General features: G+C 44.3%; 2 protein-coding genes and 1 long non-coding RNA gene across 4 annotated transcripts; 2 read left to right on the top strand and 1 right to left on the bottom strand.

Moving 5' to 3' along the window:
• The first annotated feature begins 690 nt into the window (after positions 1–690).
• Positions 691–11,103, top strand: LOC135941852 (uncharacterized). Its single transcript, XR_010575018.1, has 4 exons — positions 691–1,127; positions 1,179–1,316; positions 9,774–10,021; positions 10,074–11,103. It is a non-coding gene; the product is annotated as an uncharacterized LOC135941852 (long non-coding RNA).
• An 83-nt stretch (positions 11,104–11,186) lies between these two features.
• On the bottom strand, positions 11,187–12,590 carry Dhdds (Dehydrodolichyl diphosphate synthase subunit). Its single transcript, XM_065487598.1, has 5 exons — positions 12,324–12,590; positions 12,105–12,266; positions 11,905–12,053; positions 11,616–11,800; positions 11,187–11,560 (listed from the first exon to the last, which is right to left on the bottom strand). The coding sequence occupies exons 1-5, from the start codon at positions 12,482–12,484 to the stop codon at positions 11,339–11,341; spliced, it is 879 nt and encodes a 292-aa protein (XP_065343670.1). The 5' UTR covers positions 12,485–12,590; the 3' UTR covers positions 11,187–11,338.
• Positions 12,591–13,104: 514 nt separating this feature from the next.
• On the top strand, positions 13,105–20,830 carry nsl1 (non-specific lethal 1). Of its 2 annotated transcripts, none has more exons than XM_065487597.1 (11): positions 13,105–13,441; positions 13,512–13,728; positions 13,789–13,894; positions 14,170–14,424; positions 14,481–14,765; positions 16,059–16,450; positions 16,885–17,221; positions 17,337–17,563; positions 18,479–18,669; positions 18,741–18,869; positions 20,338–20,830. In XM_065487597.1, the coding sequence occupies exons 1-11, from the start codon at positions 13,268–13,270 to the stop codon at positions 20,524–20,526; spliced, it is 2,502 nt and encodes an 833-aa protein (XP_065343669.1). In that variant the 5' UTR covers positions 13,105–13,267; the 3' UTR covers positions 20,527–20,830. The 2 variants fall into 2 exon arrangements, with proteins under 2 accessions (XP_065343669.1, XP_065343668.1); XM_065487596.1 differs by having other exon boundaries at positions 18,741–18,923.
• The last annotated feature ends 1,309 nt before the right edge of the window (positions 20,831–22,139 follow it).

Genomic DNA, 22,139 nt, shown 5'->3' with positions numbered 1-22,139 from the left:
ATGGCGCGACGCACAACGAGCCGTGCCATTTTGAGGAACAAATTCAAACGAGTTTTGAGCGGCCGGTCCGTTGCTCGGTCTGGCGGCCAACTTGGGCCGCGCGGTCAATCGGGGAATTGCCCGGTGCGCTCGATGAGCTATTCGGACCTATAATCTTCAACGAAGTAATAAATTATTATTGTTTTGAAATGCCACTTACAAAAAAATGGAAAAATATCTTTGCTAGAATCGTCAAATATATAAGGATCGACTTTGACCAAATAGCTAAGGAGTGCTCTTATCAAATATTTTTCTATTCTTTTTAATACTCGATCCTGTGGTACAAAATCATGTTAGCAATACAGCAAAGGGCTACTTTTCGAAAAACTTGTGTGAAATGTGATTAGAAATATAGAATAAAACTGGTATAAAGTCCTATAAATCTCAATTGTTATTGCTTGATCGCAACCAAAAATAAGTGCACCGCAAATTTTGCAGCCTGCCGACGGCCTGGCGCCTCACCCTGGCCGCCGCAGCTGAGCCTGGACAACGCGTCCAGCTACAGCACCCTCATCGTCCACGCGAATGGTGAGCGAGGAGGGACTCGAACCTTGGGCCTCGCTCTCGCCCAACAGGTGCTCAAGCTCGTTTCCTTCGCCTTTCTAATTAATTTCTCCCTAAATTTGTGTGTGCAGATTGTCCAGTGTGCGCGACAGCTACATTTCTGCGGCGTCGAGCCACTCGAAGGCGAGTCTGCCGTCGTCCTCGGCAACGTCGTAACCGACTCTGTGCGGCGGCTGGCTGGGCGGTCTGCAGGGCGAAACGCGCGAGATCAACGAGATTCCGGCCGACTACCTGAGCAAGTCGCGCGTCCTCAAGCACCTGGCCAAGGAGATGAAGCAGGACGCGAAAGGAGGCGGCTGCCGGTGCTCGACGTCTCGCCCGAGAGACACGCGCGCCTCCTGGCGCTCAGGTACCTCAGCAGGTAGCAGCCCGACCTGACGCAGCAGCAGGAGCAGGCCAAGCCGCGACGCCGCCTCAAACTCGTGCTGCCCGAGTCCGAAATGGTGCAGCTGCTGGTCAACGAGACCGCCTACCTCAAGGCAGAGCTCGAGATGTGCCTCAGGAAGGTCGCCAAGAGCCAAAAGGTCCGTCCCGAATTACTCTGCGGCCTCTGGCATTGATAATTTTGTCTGCAGTTGGAGGAAGAAGTGGCGAACATTCACAGACCTCACCGCAGGAGCTGATGCAGTCGTCGGAGCGGCGCAAAAAACTCGAACGCGCGGCAAGAGGACAATCGCCTCCTCAGGCAGCAGTATGAGCTCCTTCTTGCCCAGGTACTCGTTCAATCTTGACTTCTCAATCGTATATATTTTTTTATTTAAAAAATTGATTAGATTTATTATTTCTTTTGAAAAATTCAACTTTAAAAGGAACAAATAGCGTTAAACAGTGCAATCTGAGCGTTGGAATGGATTGAATAGTCCTGAAAATGACTAATAAGTCGGCTTTATTAATTAATTTAGAGGAAAAAGCGCGTTGAACCTCATTGCGCGTGCGTGTGTTGGTCTCATCTCCGCCGCCATATTGTCATTAGAGTTCGCGGGCGCTGTTGACGATGTGCCCATTTGCGATGAGGATATTTTGAGCGGAAAATTTGCTGGAAATCGAAACAGAAGATAGAAATTCGCAGACCCGGCGGGAAAAATATTGTTTTGATGACGTAACACGGCACAACATTCGCGCCATCATTGATGCGCGTGCGTGACTCGTTTGTCTTATCGCCGCAATATTGTTATTAGAGTTGGCGGGAAAAAGACAATGCTAGCGCCACTCGGGTGACGTAATACAGTGCAACAAATTCTTGAGCTGGAGCAACGTGCAGCACCATTAATGCCCGCTGCAATGTTGCTAATTTTAAAAAATTGCTGCCACTTGTCTCCGGCTCTCCTTGTATTAAATGAAGAATGCACAGTTCCAAGATTGAGCCTAAACTCGCAGCAAAAAGTGCCTTAAAACTAAATTTTTAAGAAGGTCTATGGCTGCGCCATCTCTGGGCGGCTTCGAACACCATGCGTTTATACAACTGGTCAATTAGGTGTCTTACATGCACGAAAAAGTGATCGTCGCCTGCATTGAATGCCCCAGTGGCCGCTTTTCTCGCCTATTTCTCGATTTGCAGTTGCTATGCCATTGGCAAGCGCCCTATTTTGGAGCAGTAAACCCGAAAAATGCAATTTTTGATACACCACAGATTGTTTCGCTCAAATGCTTTTGTTGTTCGCCAATGACACCACTGACTGTGATTAGAGATGTGCTTTTTAAAAAAAAAATTCAGAGCAAAATTGTACAAGAAGTGGATAATTTTTTAGGCTAAATATTTAATTAGATGAAAGAAAGTATTTGATGTAAAACAGTAATGAAAAACGGGTCAGTCTATTAGACGCACTGAATTCAGACTCGTGCGCTAGGATTTACGCGGTCGAGCGTTATTACCGGCGGTGTTTACTTGATCCAAAAATCTTTCTGTTATTTATCACACCGTTAAAGCGTTTTTCGTGTCGCCTCATTATTTTAATTCCAAGCATATGAGCCCAAAAGAAAATCTCCCGCCTGCAGACTACCAAATTTAATAATCTTTTCAATTAGAGTCTTGAAACTCGCCCGCCAGCATTGATTGGCAACCGCGTGTCGGACAAATTTAAAATATAAAAACGACATGTGTTTGGAATTGCTGCTCGCAAGGCGAAGGAGTGGGACAGTGGGACATTTTTATTCGCAACGGCGGAATAGGCGCAAGAACAATTCAAAGCATCCAAGCCGCCGCCACTTCTTCTGCCAGCAAAATTTCTGGAATCCAAAATTCCAAAAAAGGAATCCAGACTATCTCTCTGCGAGCACTGATTGTCAGGTGCGAGAAATTCTGTCAATTTCGCCTTTGCTTCTTTTATCATCGAGGCGGGCAAGCGCGCCCGCCGGCGACGTGAATTGCCAACTTAAAATCAGCCTGCACCCTTAGCGGAAAATAAACAATGCGCGGTTGCCAGCCCGCCCGCCGGCCGACATGGACGAGTCCGCCGTCGGCCTAAATCCCTGAATACATAATTAATTATATTCGTCTTCATGTTTTAATCTAAATCACAGCAACTTAGCCGAAATTTGATATTTTAGTTCAGCGATGCGATATCTATGCTTTTAAATCGTGTTTTTAAATGAACAGCGCCGCTTTTTACTCAGAGAGGATCGATGTGTACATTTCTGGCGCAGTAAGAATTGATATAAGTAAAAATTCATTGTTTCACTGTCTTTACTAAACAGTAAAAGTTGTGGCGGCCAAAAAAACATCTTCAGGACCGAAATTTTTAAAAGATCGCGCATGCGCAGTAGAGTTAAGATCGGAGAAACGATGAGCATTAGATTAATTTGCCGTACTGACTTTCCAAAATATCGAAATATGACTTTTGCGCATGCCTGAAAAGCCACCGAAGCTACTGCGCAGATAATTTCAATTCCCTGGTTCATTAATAAAAAAGCAAGCCACATTCATCTGAACGTGCTGAAGAAAGCCAAAAATTGAGCTGCGCATGCGTAGAGATCATAGAAACCGACTGCGCATGCTCAGGAGCGCCACGCTTGCATTTAAAAGTGCATTGCTACTCTTCATTTCACTAAGCATAAAAAGTACACTAATATAAACAAATTTTCCGACCTAGAAATATTTAAATTGCGCATGCGCAGTAGAGTTTTAATAGAAGAAACGATGCGCAGTAGATAAATTTGCTTAACTGTCTATCCAACGTATCCGAAAATTACTAGTGCGCATGCATCAGGAGTCACTAACACTACTGCGCATGCGCACCATCCATCCAATGAAAATCCCCACTGGCAGATATAGCGTTGGCGTGGGAGCTGCCTCTTGGCGGCGTGCGTGGCGCCACTGGCGGTAGCATTGGGGTCCGAAGGCGTTCGAGGGCGATGCCCCTGGTGCGCCCACCTTTTACAATAAATTAGTTTGGCTAGCGTGGCGCACTAAAAGGCGGGAATTTGGCAGTCAGTGAAGAATTGTTACTGATTTTTTGCCGCAGTCTTTACAACAAAAGGGAGAGCGCGTTCACGTGCACTGCCAACGCCAAAAGTATTATTTTGAATTAACCAGTGTTAAAAATCCTTCGTGTTCAAAGTTCGAATCTGCCAACGGAGATGGCGTCGCCGTATACTTTCGAATTAAATTTAATTTTAAGAAACAATTTTGAGTGAAGATTGCACAGTGGCAGTCATCCAGGCGGCCAAGCGCACCCGCCGGCGACGCGAATTGCCAACTTAAAATCAGCCTGCACCCTGAGCGGAAAATAAAGAATGCGCGGTTTCGGTAGCCAGCCCGCCGGCCGACATTGACAACATCGACAAGTCCGCCCCCGCCGTCGCCCTAAAGCCCTGGTCCCATGAATACATAATTTTTGTCTAGAAATCACAGCAACTTAGCCGAAATTTGATATTTTAGTGCAGTTATCCGACGGGGACTTTCGCTCGCAGCCGAGAGGGCCGGAGCTTTTACTGCTCGCTGCAACCCACAGATACTGGCAAAAAAACGCTGCCACATTACACCAAGAGATATACTACACAAAATCGAACTACGTGTCTCCATTTTTTTGCTCGGCTGAAGAGGAAAGTGTGCGTTATTTCCTAGGGACGCATTTCGAATCCCCCTGCCTCTCTCGCACTTTTCTCCGTTTCTTTTTCGGCGCTCGCGCGTATCGAATTCTCTCTCGGCACGGCAGTGGCAGAGATTCCTGTCAAATTCCTCGCTTAGATTATCCGACGTGTTTGCACCGCGTGCTTCAAATTGCTTGCCTTTGCTCGGCAAACTTTGCCAAATAATTGTTAAATAAAAAGGTCGAATCCAGGATCGAAGGTGAAGGGTATCATTAGCCCAAAAAATAAGTTGAATTTCAAGTAGACAAAGAGTTTAAAAAATAAATTTCTTAGCCTGCACGGCAAATTGCCCGCCATGAGAGGCTAGCAAGTTAATATGCACTCTCAAAAAGCAATTAATTTCCTGACTGTTTTCGCCTTGGAGGGAAGAAAACTCAAAATCATTGGTCGGTTCAAAGTTAAATTAAAATTTTTTCAGCAAATAGTGAGCTTTCCTTGGGATTTATCAGAGAAAATTTCATGCTTTGGGCTCTAATTTTTTCCATGGGGCGAAAATATTCAAAATTAAATTTAAATTCATGTTTTAGTTTTGAAACGGAACAATGTGAATTGTTCTTTCTTTGATAGAAATTTTTGACTGCACTGAAACTGGCTTGAAGTAATATGGCACGAAGCCGCTGCTTTAATTTGCACGAAACAGTGAAGGAAACGAGAGAGGTGCTCTCATCCCCGCTGAAATTACGACAATATTTCTCGTTGCTCCGGTTTTGTTCACTGTGAAGTCAGTCTCAAATCAGAAAAAAAGGAAGGAGGCGAGCAGCGCGAGGACAAACGCCGTGATTTATTATCTGCAGCTTGATGTGGCAGAGCCGTGCGTGGCGCAATTTTCACTGTGCCGCAGATGCGAGCTTGATTTGAGTTTTAACGGGAGAAAATTATGGGAGAAATGTGCTGATAAAAAATAAATAAAAATGACTTACCCTACAATTAGAATGCGGGGGTTCGTAGGTGTACTTAATGCGCTGCTACGGCGTCCACACTAACACTTTATGACAAAATTATTGTTCAAAAATTCGCACTGGGCAGACACACAAGAAACCAACCACTAAAGGTGAGGGGCATAAGACGAATGAAATTAAATTTCAGAAAAAGAGAAGTGTAGAATTGTTGCTGGCAAGGCGAAGGAGTGGGGCAGTGGGGACTTTTATTAAGCAACGGTGGAATAGGCGCGAGAACAATTCAGAGAATCCAAGCCACCGCCACTTCTTCTGTCTGCGAATTTCTGGAATCCAAAATTTCAGGAATCCAGAATCGGATTGTCTGGTGCGAGAAATTCTGTCAATTTCGCCTTTCGTTTCTTGTCATCGAGGCGGCCAAGCGCGTCCGCCGGCGATGCCAATTGTCAACTCAAAATCAGCCTTCACCCTGCACCCTGAGCGGAAAACAAACAATGCGCGGTTGCCAGCCCGCCCGCCGGTCGACATGGACAAGTCCGCCGTCGCCCTAAGGCCCCGCTTCCCTGAATACATAATTTTTGTCTAGATTTTTTAATCTAAATCACAGCAACTTAGCCAAAATTAGATATTTTAGTAGTGATGCGATATCTATGCTTTTAAATCGCCGCTTTTTATTCAGAGAGGATCGAAGTGTACATTTTTGGCGATTTTTTTGTATCATTTAATTCTTGGAGCTTAAAATATAGGTAATTTGAAGAGGCGAGTGGTAAAAATTTCTTTTGATAATATTAAGTGTTGGTCTACATATTGTGAGACAAATCCCTCGCGTCGGGATCCGTGCGACAGCGTATGAATCCTATTAGGGAAACTCTATTGTTATGAAATATTTTCCTCACTATTTGACAGACACTTTACACCAGAAATTAGGCCAATTCTGGTTTCAACTGAATCCGAAGGGGGAAGTTCACAGGAATTTCCAGGATTTTGTAAGCTGAAAGATTATAAAATAAGAGAAAAATGAAATAAATTCCTTTATTATTTAGGATTTATTGTACTAATCTAACAACAATCAATATACAGACACTGTCTCTACTCTCCTTACGTGAATTGCAGATTTTGCCTTCGGCCTGACTGCAACTGCTAGTGGCGCCTTTGTTTCGCTTATCCAGCACGTTGTTACGGCGGCAGCAGCTTTGTCACGTGACTGCCTCCTGAATGAGGAGAGATTTAAACACAGAGTAGCGCGAATTGTTCCGCCGCAGCGGAGAGAGCGAGGCGGAGGCATTGCCGCCGTTGAACTCGCTGCCTTTTCTGATGCGCAAATATTATTCTTGAAAAAGGAGAGACAGATGATGATGATGATGCCAGGCTCGAGCGTCCAGAATCATGATTATGACTCTGACAAAGAGGATCTCGCACCTCCGGCTCGTCTCGACCGAAAGTTCTTCTTTTATTGCGTGGGATGGGACGCGCACAGACTAGAGGTCAGTTTGGTTTTCGGAGAAGTGGTTTTAACCAAACCAAACCAAACCAAACCGTGGTTTGGTTTTATAATTCCCTAAAAACAAGATGGCGCCGTGGTTTTGGTTTTAAAGTCAAAGAGATGGTTTGGTTTGGTTGGTTTTGGTTTTACCTCTGTAAACCGCAAACCGCAAAAATTATGCTAAATAAAGCAACAGCACAATTGCACCTATACAACCCACCGGAAAATGTATTCTACCACAAATAGACAAAAATCCATTTTTGAAATTTCTTTTTTTTGTATTTTGTAATTCAGTTAAAAAATATCGACTTTTAGGCTTTTATGCACCTCTAATTCTCGAGTTTTAACAATCAGAAATGCAACAACTACCCACCTTTAGACTGATCTCGACTTGCATTAACGAGCCAAAGTGTTTAGGAGGTGCTTACTCCCATATCCCCTTTCAACGAATTGCTACAATTTTATTATGCTTCCTCTGGGCTTCTAAATACTTGAAGTTATCCGAAATTCCTTCCAAATTATCACCCTGTTGCTCCCTGTCCCTTCTTTTAACAGGAAATTTTTTTCAAATAAATAGTAATTCACCGATTGCATAAATACCCTCAGTGTTCAAAGACGTCAACAGATGGCACCACCGTAACTTTTGTAGTAAATTTAATTTTAAGGCCACTGCGATTTCAGACTTAATCCTGCCACTGTGAATTCATCATTTAATAAGTTTTCTTTTGACGTACTGGACACCAAAATCAGTCCTGCCCTTTGCCTTAGAAACGTTGTAAAAGATTTTATATTTCAAAAAATTGTCTTCCACAATTCTACGACGGTTCGCTTAACCGATTTGGGTTTTCAGCGCTTAAAAAGAAATTATATCAACTGAAGAATGGACAGTGACTGGATTGAGTCTGAAATCTCAGCGCAAGTGCCTAAAAATTAAATTTATTACGAGAGTATACAGTGGCACCCATCTGTTGGTGGATTCGAACGCTGAGAAGGTTTACATCATATACAACTAGTAAATTAATACAATAATCCATTATTATAAATCTTTTTCTTTTTACGAGGGGTAGAGGGTAAGCACCCTTTAACTTTTCTGCTGGTAAAGGGAGATCAATGTTGGAAGTTTTTTTTGGAAATTCTAATGGTTAGAACCCGAGATTTGGAGTTGCAAAAATTACGAAAAAAGAAAATTTCTTTTTCACTTTTTAAGATAAAAACCTTCTTAAAAATAAAATTTCCATCACTATGCAATTTTCTTCTAATTTTAAGTTCGTATTTTTCATAGGAAAACTTTTAAGCATATTTTCTAAATTTCAAATTTAAAAACATATTTTATTTTTTTGAAGCTTTATATATATGTTAGCTTTTATTATATATATATATATATATATATATATATATATATATATATATATATATATATATATATATAATGAAAACCGACCAATTAATTATGGTTAATCCATAAACCAATTATTGGATTAAACCACGGTTGGTTATGGTTTTAAAACATTGCCGTGTGGTTTGGTTTGGACAGTTTCAAAGTTAGGCTAAGTGGGTTTGGTTTGGATTGGTTAAATTTTTTTAGGTTTGGTTGGTTGTGGTTTGCGAAAAAGCAAACCAAACAGGCCTCTAGCACAGACGCTGGCTGTATACAATCACTGACAAAAATTCGCATTCTAAACTTTTTAAATCACTCTTCAAAGTCTGAGATTGTAAATAATCTGCATTATGGCAGTTCACTGGAAAGTTTTGCAATTTCATCATAAAAATAAATCTTTGGCCGAAAGATAAAAATGGCAATTATTGTTATTTTTGTTTATTTAATTTTATTATTTAAAAATACAAGCTGGAAATTTTGAAATAATGTGAAAATCTAGCTTTTTTATAAATAAAATAATTAATTATTTTTTATAATAAAATAAGAGAGCGAATTTTTGGGCGGGGTCTTAGGAGAAATTTTCAAATAATTTGTACCGTTTTTGGTTGATGATCAATGCAATTTTAATTGTTAGAACCAGAGATTTAGATTTGCAAAAATCACGAAAAGTGAAAAAAATGCCTATCGATTTTTGTCGAAACTTTGCATCTATATATCTCGGGTTCTAAACATCTCATATGCAAAAACTACCCACCGTTGAACTCGCTTGGAACAGATCTGAGTAGCTGTATGGTTAAGGGGTGTTTTCTCTCCACCCCTAAGTTGCCATACAGCGTTGAAAATGCGACAAGGAGTGTGGCGCCAAGAACGGCTAAAGCTAAAAACAAAATTAATGATAGTAAAAATAATATTCTTTAATTGACTTTTGGTGTGCACAGAACTCATCACAGTAATTGGACCGAATTGCAGCAGAGGATGAAATTAAATGGGTGTATGTATATGCACCCTTTGAACCCTTCAGCTGCTTAAAAGAGGTCAAGACGAGTCCAACGGTGGGTAGTTTTTGCTATTGGGGTGCTTAGTTCCCGAGAGCTGGAGTTGCAAAGTATCCAAAATCTCGAAAAATGGAAAAATTTCACTTTTCGTTAGTTTTGCAACTCCAAATCTCATCCACAAATTCTTCTAACAAGCACAATTGCAAAATCTACCCACGGTTGGACTCGTCTCAATCTCCACTAACCAACGAAAGTAGTTTGAAAGTGCTTACCCTTACCACCACCCCCTTTTCATCCCCATTCGACATTACACCTAATTCGGCCCTCAGGAATCGATTGGTGTGCTCAGAAACTCTTCAAGGACGGTCTTTAAAGAACGTTTTTCAACAGGAGACTTATTTTAAAACGCTGGCAGACAACGTACTAAGGTTTTGATAGGTATTTTATATTTTTACTATGTTGCCAGCCATGTTAAAAAATTTGTAATTTAGATCCGACAAAATACGGAGTTTGGATTACAAACGATAAACGATACACGCGTGTCTTCATGATAAGTCATCCCAACTATGCGAGATCTGTGCGTTGCAAAAACGATTTTCACTTATTCTTAATAAAAAAAATTAAATCAGTTTGTAGACTCCGGCCCCTCAAGCATGCTGTGCCGTGGGATTGAAGCTTTTGAGTTTGCATCAGGATGTGTTTTGTACTCGATTCTCATCGGCGCTTTTAACAGTTTGAAATATATTTTAAATTTTATTTGTAATAATAATCTCGGCCCAGATTCAAGCATCCGAGGGGAGAAATTCTGGACCTCAGCATGGTTGAAGAGATGTGCGCAGCTGCTCTTGTGAAACGCGCGGTCATGCTCACCTTTTTGCGTCAATTTGCTAAATTGCAAGTACGCGTCAGCGGGAAAAATAGAACGAAACTGAATTTCTTATTGTTGCGCTTTTGATACGAGTTTCTATTGCTTTCCAAATTTTAGTACTTGCTAGCTGGCGAATCGAAACAGAATCAACTTTTGCCTGTCTCGCGGCTAATTCTTTTTTTTTTACTTCAGGGTTCTTCATCTGCAGTGCATCCAAATTATCCTTGTAAAAATCAGGAGATCCAGAGAAAGGACACGCAGCAGCGCAACAGATCTGTCAGTTTTGTAAATTAAAATTATTGCAGATTGTTAAATGAATTTTCTTCAAGTGTTAAGGAGCAACGGAGGCTTCCAAATGACCAACTTCCTGGCGTCGGCGCCTCAGTTGCGAAGGTTCAAGATCGTGGAGCCGTCTGTGATTTTTCCGCATAAAAAATAATATCGCCGAAAAGGTCCTGCGCAATTTAAATCATCTTTGAACTTGAAATTATATTAAAATTGAATTGGATCGGCCATATTTTCGCGGCACAAATGTTCCTTCATTTTATGTCCTTAAAAAAGTCAGATCTGTGCAATCCGGTGCAGACGTCATTTGTTTCCAAGCATCTAGTTCGTGGCGGGGAAATTTGGGAGACCTCGCGCCCCGCCCACTTCTATATCAATCAGCATCGCGTTTGAATCTCATCTGATCGGAATGAAGATCATACTCGAAAAGTTCTACCAACTGTAGTAAACTTCACTCCGATCAGCTGACTTGGAGGGATATAAAGGCGTGGCGAAAGATCAGCCAAATTTCCGCGACACGAATAAAATGTAGTTTTTCGCGATCTTTGATCAAATTGAAGTATTTTTGTGATATGGAAAGTCAAATAAATTTATCCTTTTAAATAACTTGATATATTTTAGCACAAAAAATACATATTTGGATAATTTTACGCCCCAACAAACTCAAATAAAACGAAAACGATAACTCATAAACAGAACGGGAACGCCAGCGGTCAGTCTTCACTCTCGGAATGGGCTGCCTCACAAAAAACTGAGGGCCCGTTTGCTGTTCAGGGCGGAGAGGAAATTTTCTATCCGAGCCTCCTGCTGCTCTTCCGCCGCCAAAACGGATTTTTCTTCTTTCAGCCGCAACCTCTGAAGGGCAGGGTATTTCATTTGGTAGCAAAGCACGGCGCGGAGCAGACTCCAGATGTCAAACTCGGGCCATAAAACGTCCGTGAAGTAAATGCAGCTATACGAGGCCTGGAAAATCACAAAATTGATTTTTTTTTTAATAAATCTGGAGATTGAGACGGACCTGCCAGAGCATGAAGTCGCTGAATCTGACCTCACCGGAGGTCCTGATGAGCAGGTCGACCTGCGGCAAGTGGCGGGTGTAGAGGCACGCGTCGAACAGCTTCGTGCCGACGTCCTGTCCGAGGAGACCGCCGTCTCGCACCCCTCCGGCCACTTCTCCTATCACGTTGGCCATCTCTTCCTTTGCTAAAATAAAATTAATTTCTGATTAAAAATTAGTTATTTTATTAAATTGTAAAAACACCCTGAGCAAAAATACAATTATTTTCAGGATTTTGTGTTTAACCAACCTGTATAGGCAAAGGCAACGTTGAGGAAGGCCTTGTTGTGCGTCTGGGTGGCCTCCATGGCCTCCCTGATCAGCTCCTGCAGGTCGGCAGGCACCAGGCTCAGGTTGCCGATGACGCAGATCCGCACGCCGTGCTCTCGCAATTTATCCCTGAATTTAGATTAAATTCCACCTCTTCTCGAATAAACAAAAATCACGCACTTCTCCTCAAGGAGCTTCTTAAACTTCTGCCTAGCCAGGTCCATGAGGCCGTCGACCTCGTCCTTGCTGCGCTTGAAATTCTCGATGCTGAAGGCGTACACAGTGACCTCCGGCACGCCGAGATCCAGGCACCACCGCAGCGTCTCGGCCAGTTTGTCGAAACTATTAATTTTAAGAGTTGAAAAAAATTAAATAAAACGCCAGGAAGCCATCGTTTACCCTTTGGAGTGGCCCTCCACCTTGAGAACATTGGTTTTGGCGGCGAAGCGCCGGTTGCCGTCCATTATGAAGGCGACGTGGCGCGGCACCTGGCCCGAACGCACCACCTTCACGCAGGCAGCCTGCAGCCAGGAGAGACTGCCCTCTTTTATCCACGACATCTTCGCCCTGACGTCCCGGCAGGGTCAAATCTGGCCGCAGGTCGCCGGTTTTGACTTGTTATGATTTGATTTGACGAGAGGTGGGATGGGCCGGGAGCCGGGAGCGAGTGAGTTGTACTTGTACTTGCGACGCTGGCGCCACTGCTTCTGGTGTTTGCCGCAGTTGCGTGCATTCTTGAAAAAGCGCGCGAAATGCCTCTCATGACTCATGCCTTCGCTGTATGCCTGGTTCTCCCTTTTTCATAACACATTCAATGATTTTTTTAGAAATATATTTATTCAAATGGTGTTATTCGGCACTACGGGGAATTTCTCCCGACGAAAAATGCTGAAATTCGTGGTTAGCATTGCGTGATTCACGCAGGAGCCAGGAGCTGGTCTGTGGCGCTGCGGTGCACCAAAGCTCTTATCATGAAAGAGTTTCAGAAAAGGAGTTAAGAAAATGAAAGTTAACTTGGAATATTTCTTCAGAATTTTCACAAACTCAGTCACTTAACAGTTTAATAAACATAAATTAATTGATTTATTGGAACCACGCTCTCTTAATCATGAGTAAAACCCAAAGTTTTACTGACAAATCTCAACTCCGGGCGGCACACCCCATCCACTCGGCCATCTTTGTATCGAAAGCAAACAGCATTTTTCTCTTTCGTCGTGCCAAAAGTGTAATTCAGTGTCGGATTCGGCGTTGGTGTCGATGAGCAGCGTCTGTCGGCCGAGCCGCCAGCGATTCGGCCGAAGCTTCGGCGCTGCTGCGACGACGAGCAGCGACGGCGGCGTCGAATGGCGCCGGCCATCACCGCGACGAGCGACTCTCACTCGGTCAAGCTGGACGAGGAGGGCGGCCAGCAGGCCCGGCCCGCGGGGGCCCACGCGCCCCTGCCATCGCCCGCCAAGTCGCGCCCGGCCGCCGCCGACGAGCCGGAGCCGCTCCTCTCCGAGGATGACCTGTTGCAAGTGAGGAGAACGTCCCGAAAATCGTTGAATTACACTTCTCGGCCGGTTTTTCATGATTGTAATTTTGCAGGTTTTGAAGACCATGGAGAAGGGCGAGGCATTGGGCCAACTGCTGGGCCTGGAGCTCCTGGAGGCGGCCGGCCCCCGCGCCGACGACACGGAGGCCCGCCTCCTGGAGGCGGTGGCGCGGCAGCAGCACCTGCAGCGCCGGCTCGAACGCCTCCAGCGGGGGGTGCGCAAGAAGCAAGCCAGGAATATCGGCCTCCACTCCTCTCTGCAGATTTACGGTGCGTGCCAGATGCCAGACGGTTGAAACAATTTTTTATCTCTATAATTTTAAATTGTAGAAATGGTGACAACGACCAAAGCGTTGCTAAAGGCCCGTGGCGCCGCTCTTCGACTCCACGGCGCTGCTGCCCCGGATGACATACTCGATCCTGATCATGTTAATGGGTAATTTTATTTATGAGATTTATTTAAATCGGCAGTGTCTTTAAAATTTCCATTTTCTGCGCATGCGCACATCCAAGATGGTGGTGTCGAGAACCTCTTTTAAAGAGACAGCCATATTTTAATTTCAAAACGGCCGTCTCCAGGGTCCTCTAATTCTAGTTTTTATTGTTAGAAGGGTCTGAAATAAATGTAAACACAATAAGCGTTACATTTTCTTTTTTATTAATTTAAAAATTTTTAAATCGACAATTCCTTTAATAATTGTCAATTTCCAGGATGTCGCAGCGTGCCCTGGCGAGCCTGGTGAAGCAGTTGTCGTCCGGTGGCGGCTCCGGAGCTTCGGCGACGGTGGCCGCGGCGTTGAGCCACGAGCAGGCGGCCGCCCTGGCCGGCGGGAGCGGCCAACTGGGCCAGCGGCTGCAGCACGTGGAGGCCGCCTTCGACTCGGACGCGACTGCCTCCAGCAGCGGCGGCGACTCGGCCGACGAGGCCGCTTCTTTTCCCTATCACAACACTGCCAAGGCCCCCATGTAAATAATTTAAATTAATTAAATGAGTAAATTAATGGAATTAATTAATTTTGTAGCCATAAGCGGGCTGCTTGGCGTTTTGCCCGAGAACGCGCGTCTGCAGCGAGCAGGTGGGCGTGGCTGACGGCCAACATTGCCGAATTGGAGTACCGAATTCGCCAGCTGAACGACTACCAGCGCCAGGTGCGCAGCAACAAAGGTGCTGTCGCGCTCAAGGACGCTCGGGGGGCACCGGAGGCCCCAGAGCACCTCGCCAGCCGCGTCGCACCCCTCGACCTTGCTGCCTTCCGCAAGAGAAAACTCTTCGTGCCCGGAATGCTCACTCCTAAAACGGCTAAAAGGTAAATTCTGCTGTTTTAGTTTTAATTTGTTGCCTTAAAAATTATTTAAACCAATTATACTGCCATCTTGTGGGATTTATATAATAGTAAAATCCTAATCTTAAATTTTTTCCGTTAATTTTATTTTTATTTTTGCTCTTGGAGAGGTTCAAGACTCTAAAAATTGCCTTTTAAATTGTCTTAAGCAGTAAGTATAAGGGTTTTAGCATAAAAAAATACTATGTTATTTTTATTTGCTAGAAACCGAAATTTCTGGCGTCGAAACAGCCGTTATTAGCTTCCGAAGGGTGGGGCTAGACGTGTCCCATGTTCTCCTATTAGGTCGATTTACCCACCAATCAACGCGGAATTTAATGGCCATTATTTTAAATTTTAGTTTGGCCCGATCGAACCCATAGGGCCTGAGATATTAATTTTTAAAGTCCAGAAAAACTGAATTTTTGACATTTTTTGTGTTCGGGGGCCTGTTGCGCGGGTCCCTGGGGTGCTACAGGGCTGTGTTAACCCTCGATCGCATGCTCATCTCATGGGCAAGTTGGCCATGGGTTGGGTGGATTTTTCGTGCTCTCAGGGCCGGAGTTATTCAGGGCGGAAGGGTGAAATAATTAAATCCTCCATAAGAGAGCGGGTTAAATTAACAATAAAATTAAATTATTACTTTAAAAATCCACTTGGCATAATGGAGGACTGCTCCCATGGGAATTCGCCATCTAGCGCCCACCCTGAGCTCAGGATGATTTTTTATTTTTTGAAAATTCGGAAAAGCCAGGGTTTTAGCTTTTGGGGTCAAGAAAACCAGTCAAGACGCATCTAATTTTATTGCGAGTCTGTTGGAACGTATTTTGCCCTATTGTCTCTAAAATTGTTGCAGGACTTTGAATTTGCACGCGACAAAACTTCGTGCTAAAATCATTATAAATGGATTATTCACAAATACCTCAGGGTTGCAAGAATGGCCACCGAATCTTTGAAAATAACTAATAAAAGGGTTTGAAGTGCGAAAAATTAGATATATTTGTAGCCTTGACCGCGTTTGACCTTTTCTATTTGCTGTCGAGACGAAAATATTTGAAACCTGAGCCGTGTCGGTGAAATTAATATCAGAAAGCGGATTTGCTGCGTCTCCAGAGGTCAGCCGAAAGTTCACCAGGCCTGCCAAATTGGATTGCAACGCGATTTTTATTTTTCTGCGCCGTCTGCCGCGACAGCCTCTGATGTTAAAGCCCGTAACAGATTTTTCCGCCCCAACAATCAATTTTCCTGCCGAAATAATTAAATTCCTCTCTTTTTCAGGGCCTGTTCAGTGGCGGCGCAGCCGCCGTGCTGTCGGGACTCGTGTTCGATGCCGTGCGTGCTGTGCTTTCCGAAAAAGGGCGTCGGCGGCGCCGGAGGCGCGTCGGCGTCCGACGTCGGCGGCCGGGAGACGCTGCGGGAGCGGGCGGCGCGCCTCGACCCTGCGGTGCACCCGGTGTTGTCGGCCAACAGCGACGTCGGCCGCTCGCTGCACATGGCCGCCACACTGCGCATGCCCGGCTGGCAGCAGGCGCAGCTGCGCACCAGAGGCCTCGCCCTCAAACGCCTGCCGCGCACCCCTGCGGACCCCAATGCGGCCGCCAGTGGCGCCACGCCCGCCGCCAAGAGGAAGTACAACAAGAACAGCTCCCACGCCAACGCTATATCTGCCAGTGAGTATTTTTATCGGATGGTTTGTGCGCATGCGCAGTAGCTATAGTGACTCTCTAGGCATGCGCAAGAGAAATTTATGCAAAGCTGATGGATAATTACACATTTTTTCGGCCCCTGCGCATGAATTCTTCAATTGGTACTCTTCTGCGCATGCGCAGTTTCATAATTAATGCTTAGAAATGAAGATGGTTTGTTTTCATTATATTTTTCGAAGTTTTTCAATGAATAAAATTTAAAATTCTTATTACTCTGCATGCGCAGTCGGTTCTCAGGATCTCTACGCATGCGCAGTACAAAATTTCGCTAATTTATTCGCTATTTTGATTTATTTATAAAATTATCTTATCACCGCTTATACCTAAACCTTTTGAATCTATCTATTTTCATATAATATTCCGAATTTTAATCAATTTCTTGGGTTTTCGTGTTGCAGAGTTGCGGAAAAAGGCGAAAGCGAAGGTGCGGACCAAGGTGAAGCGCGTCGGCGGCGAGGGCTCGCGGGACGGCCCCTCGAAGAAAGGATCGTCAGGCGGCGTTCGCGTCAAGAAAGTGTCTTGCTCGCTGGAGGAGGCCTCCCAGGCCTCCGGAGGTGGCACGGGGGCCGGCGCCTCTGCAGGCTCGTCCGCCGCCGGCTCGCAGGGCCTGCTGCACGAGCTGCGGCGAAAAAAGCGCGAGAATTCTTACGACATCGACAACATCGTCATCCCATACTCAATGGCCGCACTCACGCGAGTCGAAAAGCTCGAATACAAGGAGATTCTCACCCCAAAGTGCGTGGATAATCAGTTTTTAGATATTTTATGCCGTTAAATTCATGGAAAAATTTTTATTTATTGAAAAAATTGCCAAAATTTCTTATTTGAATGTTTTCTTTTTGTGGTTCAGGTGGCGCGTGGCGCAGGTTGCGGTGGCAGCGAAGAAGGCGGTGAAGACGCCGCGGCCGTCGACGGACGAGAGCGAGGTGGAGGACATCAGCGACGAGGCGGTGACGCTGCGTCACGAGCCGCTCGAGCTGGAGGAGCGCCGCAAGTTCCGATGCGTGCCGCAGCGCAGCGCTGCCCGCAACAAACGCACCGACAGCCGCGCCGAGAGCTCCGGCGCCAACACTCCAGGTACTGAATGAGATTTTTGCTTCTCAAATCACCGAAAATATTTATTTAACGCTTAAAATGCCAAATAAAAATATGCAAGTATCAAAGAAGCTTAGGGATTTGATTTAATTTGCTTAAACGGTCCTTGCGCATCTGTTAAACTCTTAAAATGGCGGCCGTAAGCGTTCAAAGATTGAAATTCTAATTGGTACCATGCGCAGAAACATAAATTACTTTTATTTGATTCATTTGTCTGCTAAAATGTCCACTGCGCATGGCTACTTCAATCAGAAATCTTCTGCGCATGCGCAGAGTTGCTCGGAAAATTCTTAGCTATTTTAATTTTTTATACCTGCGAAGTTTTTATGTTGGTTGACGACCTGAAAGCATGACATTTTGAGGGAAGTTCGATTTATTTCCTGAGCATGCGCAGTAGCTTCAGAGACTGTTCAAGCATGCGCAGAAGTTGAAATTTGAATTTTTGGCCCTCCAAGACTATTAAATTAGCATAATTGGCTACTGCGCACGAATTTTTCGATCAGAATGCTCCTGCGCATGCGCAGTGTGATTTATAATTACGTTTTAATGCAATTCAACGCATGTGCAGTCCGTACTTGGCTACTTCACGCATGCGCAGATATTTTTATGGTTTACATTTCACTGTCGTTAATTTTAATCGAAATTTTGATATTTTTTTAGCAGAAATTATTAATAAATCTCTACTGCGCAGACTCTTGGAAAGCCTAGCGCACGCGTTATTGACTTAAGATTTCTAAAAATTGTATTCAAAATAAAAAAAATAAAATAACGGTCTCTGAATTTAAATTTAATTAAAATAAATTCATTATTTTGCAGTCAGCGCATGCGAATCATCATTTTGGGTCACATCTAGCGTCCAATTGCGTTAATTTCCCGCGTGTTTTCGTCTGATTTCAGACCCGATGTCTCCGAGTAACTTTGGCGGAGGCGGCGAGGGGCTGGACTCGCCCCTGACGTCGCCGCGAGCGACGCCGCTGCCCCTGGAGGAGCTGGGCCGGAGCAAGGAGCGCGTCCGGCGGCGCACCGCCTCGCTGCTGCTGCTGCAGGACGCCCCCCAGCCGCCCCCACTGCCGCCTCCCTCCACAGAGGTCGGTTTTACCCCTTCTTAATCAAAATGTGCCAGGTGAAATAACAAAAAAAAAATCTGTTTTGTGCGCAGGAATGTGCGCCTGGTTTCGAGCCTCGCGTTTTCCCCCTAACAGACGAGCAGTGCCAGCAATTCCTGGACCCCGACGGCGACGACGAGGAGCCCCCGGCGCCAGCGCCGGCCCCCGCGCCCGACCTTCAGGTGAGACCTGAGCTTCCGTTCAATGACTGGACTAAACCCTTGGAAACTGTCAAAGTAAATAAATAATATTTTATAATCACGTGCAAAATGATTCGGATTTAAATTGTTAGTTAGTTGATTTCGCCATTTTCCCCGTTGATTGACAAACATTTGTATTTGTGTTGGCCGCGCAGCGAATGGGAGAGTGAATTCACGGCTCTGTTTGCTGTTCAAACAAACAAACGGAAATATAAAGCTTCCTGTGTCCCCTTTGAGCCGAGTCAATCATCGCCGGCCGCCGGACGGGCCCAGGGGAGTTGCTGCTGCGAGAGAGAAATAAATAAAAATTGGTGCGGGCAGCGCGTCTCAATTAACGCGCTCGCTCTCGCGCTCTCGGCCCCTCGACAACCACTTTCTTTCTTTCTTTCTTTCTCGAGACACAATCTCCTTCCATGCGACACACGCGCGCACTCTAAAAATACAGTTTCGTTTAGGAAAAACATGTGTGCGTGCCTCTTGGACGCGGACCGCACGTGCGAGCGGCAAATAAATCGCTCAAACAGCGTGTGAAGAGTCGTATATTTCACTTCGTGTCGTTTCCAAAGGGGAAAAGTTCTTGTAGTTCGATGTATAAATCTCCCGAGCAGGCCCACCCAAATTTTTCTTAAACGACGTGCCAAGTTCGTGACTAATCTTGCTCAAATAACGTTGTTACTGGCTCTCATCCAGTGTTTTCTGCTCGGTATTTGTGGAAATTATGGATTTTAAAAATATCGGAGCCTTTAAGAACTTCCAAAATGGCGGATTTGGAGAATTCCTGACTCCTGAGGTCATGAGTATTTGTTTTTAAGTGCAATAAGACCTTCAATTGTTTTAACAAAAGTCGCATTGCTATTTTCGATGGTTAAATTTCATGATATTCCAAAATGGTGGCTCCTGTTAATTAGTTTAAGCCCCCATCTTGAAGATTAAGACTTTGCTAAGTGCTAATTGCATTGATTTGACTTTAAATTAAAATTATGGTAACCCTGGAAAGCTTTAAAGACCGCACGGAAGCCGCCATTTTGGAATTAAGAAATTTTGGATCCTTTAAGAATTCCCAACATGGCGGCTCTGGCTCCTTCAAATTAATTTGAGCCGCCATATTGAAAATTCAGACCTTGAAAAGTGTAAATTCCATTGATTGGACGTAAAAAACAATTTAAAAAAAATTGAAAACCTTTAAAGACCCAATGGAAGCCGCCATCTTGGATGGTTAATATCGCCTTAAATCGTGTTCCAGCCAAGAATTAACCTTTGAGTTTGTCTTGGTGATTTTTTTTACCTTTAAAATCGACTCTTTCGAAAAGAATTTTCATTATTTTCAAATATTCCCGCCCTTAAGAATAAAAAATGGCGATTCTGCATCCGTTGTTTACCTTAAAGCACCGTTAAAAATCCAGAAACTGTCGAGAACGCTAGTGAAAACGCCTTCTCTGTGCTGTTTCAGGAGGCGATAGAGGAGAAGGGCCCGTCCACCTCAGGGGAGGGGGCCGCAGGTGCGGTGGTGGGGCCGCCATCGCCGTGCAGCAGCGCCTCGACGGAGTCTGCCCTGCCGGAGGACGATCCCGAGTGGACCCTGGACGAGCCTGAAGACGACGACGAAGACGAAGACTTCAAACCTCGCGGATCTCAGTGACCTTCCCCTCCTTCACCTGAGCCACTTCCCCTCCTAGTAGCCAGCCCTGGCGTTTTTCCCCTGTCGTTGGCTTGTTCATTTGTTTCCGCTTCGCCAACAAACAATGATCAGAGGGTCCCAGGGCTACCCTTACAATTAGCCCGCCCTTCGTTCCCCCTCTCCTTTCCTCCCCTCCCTGGCCACGTGCTGATTGTCAGACTGTAAATTTGTCTAAATCTTTATGTACTTTATGCCGATCGCTGAAGGATGTGTACAGTTTTCGAGTCAGAGAGAAATAAAAGGCAGAGAGACGAACCGCCCGCCACTTTTTGATATTTTTTTTTTTTGTTTCTCCTAATGGCCGCGCCGCCGTGTGTGCCTGCATTTTACGAGCGACGCACCAAATAAATCTGCTTTACGACTTGTTGCTGCCGCTGAGAGGCGAAAACACGCGTTTTTCCCCGCTCGCTGGCTCTGCTGCGTGGAGTGTAATTTTGTCATCGGGCCGGAGAAGCAAGCGTAAATCACGCCCGGCCGGCCGAGCCGACCGGCGAATTGTCGCCGCTCCGCGTCCTCGATCTTCGGAACCTCCAGAGAAAGAGAGAAGAAAGAAATCCGTTCGATCAACTAGTCTCTGACTGAGTGGGGAAACGCGTCTGCCTACTTGAAACGCGAGCACAAGTGGCTATTAAGCGGTGCATATTTTAAAAAAAGAAAAAAACGCTGGCTAGCCCCACTCTCTTTACGAGATAAAACAATAATAATAAAAGCAGGACATTTTCACAAGAGCTGCTACTAGAGTTTATCTCGCCCAAAGAGAGCATCAAAGTGAGTTGCAGATGAAAATAGCTACAACTTTAATTTTACGCGTTTTTTAAAATAAAATTTACTCTCCGTCTCCACCACCCCTTTTTTCATTAAAATATTTTATGTTTAGATTTGTTTCTGAGTATTTTTTAAATTTAACCAAACAACTCTATAGCCAAGGAAAATTAAAAAAAATATATATTTACGGACACTCAAAGGCCGGTCAAAATGAGCTCGAATTAATTTAAAGCAATTTTAACCGTCTCTATCGGCTAATTTTCTACAAAGATATTAAGGAAATTTTATCTCGATCTCATCTTCATTTAGAACAGATTTTTTAAGCGCGAAAAATCATATTTTTCTCTTGCTTTTTATAGAAGTTGTTGAAAACTGACGAAATTTATCTAAATTTGGTTTAAAATAATAATTGAAACCTTCCGTGTAGGGTTATTTAATTTATTTGTTTGTAAGTAATCTTTAGTAAGCATTCAAAAACCAAAATAAACAGTAGAAAAATCGCACCACGTTGAATTTGATAACATTTTTCAGCTGGAAATGTCAAATTATTATCCAAAATTTATTTTTAATGCTCGATAATTAGGGATAAATTTCCTCTCTCTTACTAATTTTTGGCCGCAAGAACGTGTCAATGTTCTGCTAAAACTATGTCTAACAATAAAAACCGCCTACTTGTCAAAGAAAAACAGTCTAAATTAAATATAACTTTGTATTTTTCGGGGAAAAAGTGAATGCTACCCTCAAGAGACGCACCGAGAACTCCAGCGCCAACATAAAGAGGTACTAAATGAGATTTTTGCTTCGATAAA

This window comes from Cloeon dipterum, chromosome 4 (genome assembly GCF_949628265.1).
Source record: "Cloeon dipterum chromosome 4, ieCloDipt1.1, whole genome shotgun sequence".
Taxonomy (NCBI): Eukaryota; Metazoa; Arthropoda; class Insecta; order Ephemeroptera; family Baetidae; genus Cloeon; species Cloeon dipterum.
This window is presented reverse-complemented; position numbering and strand designations above follow the sequence as displayed.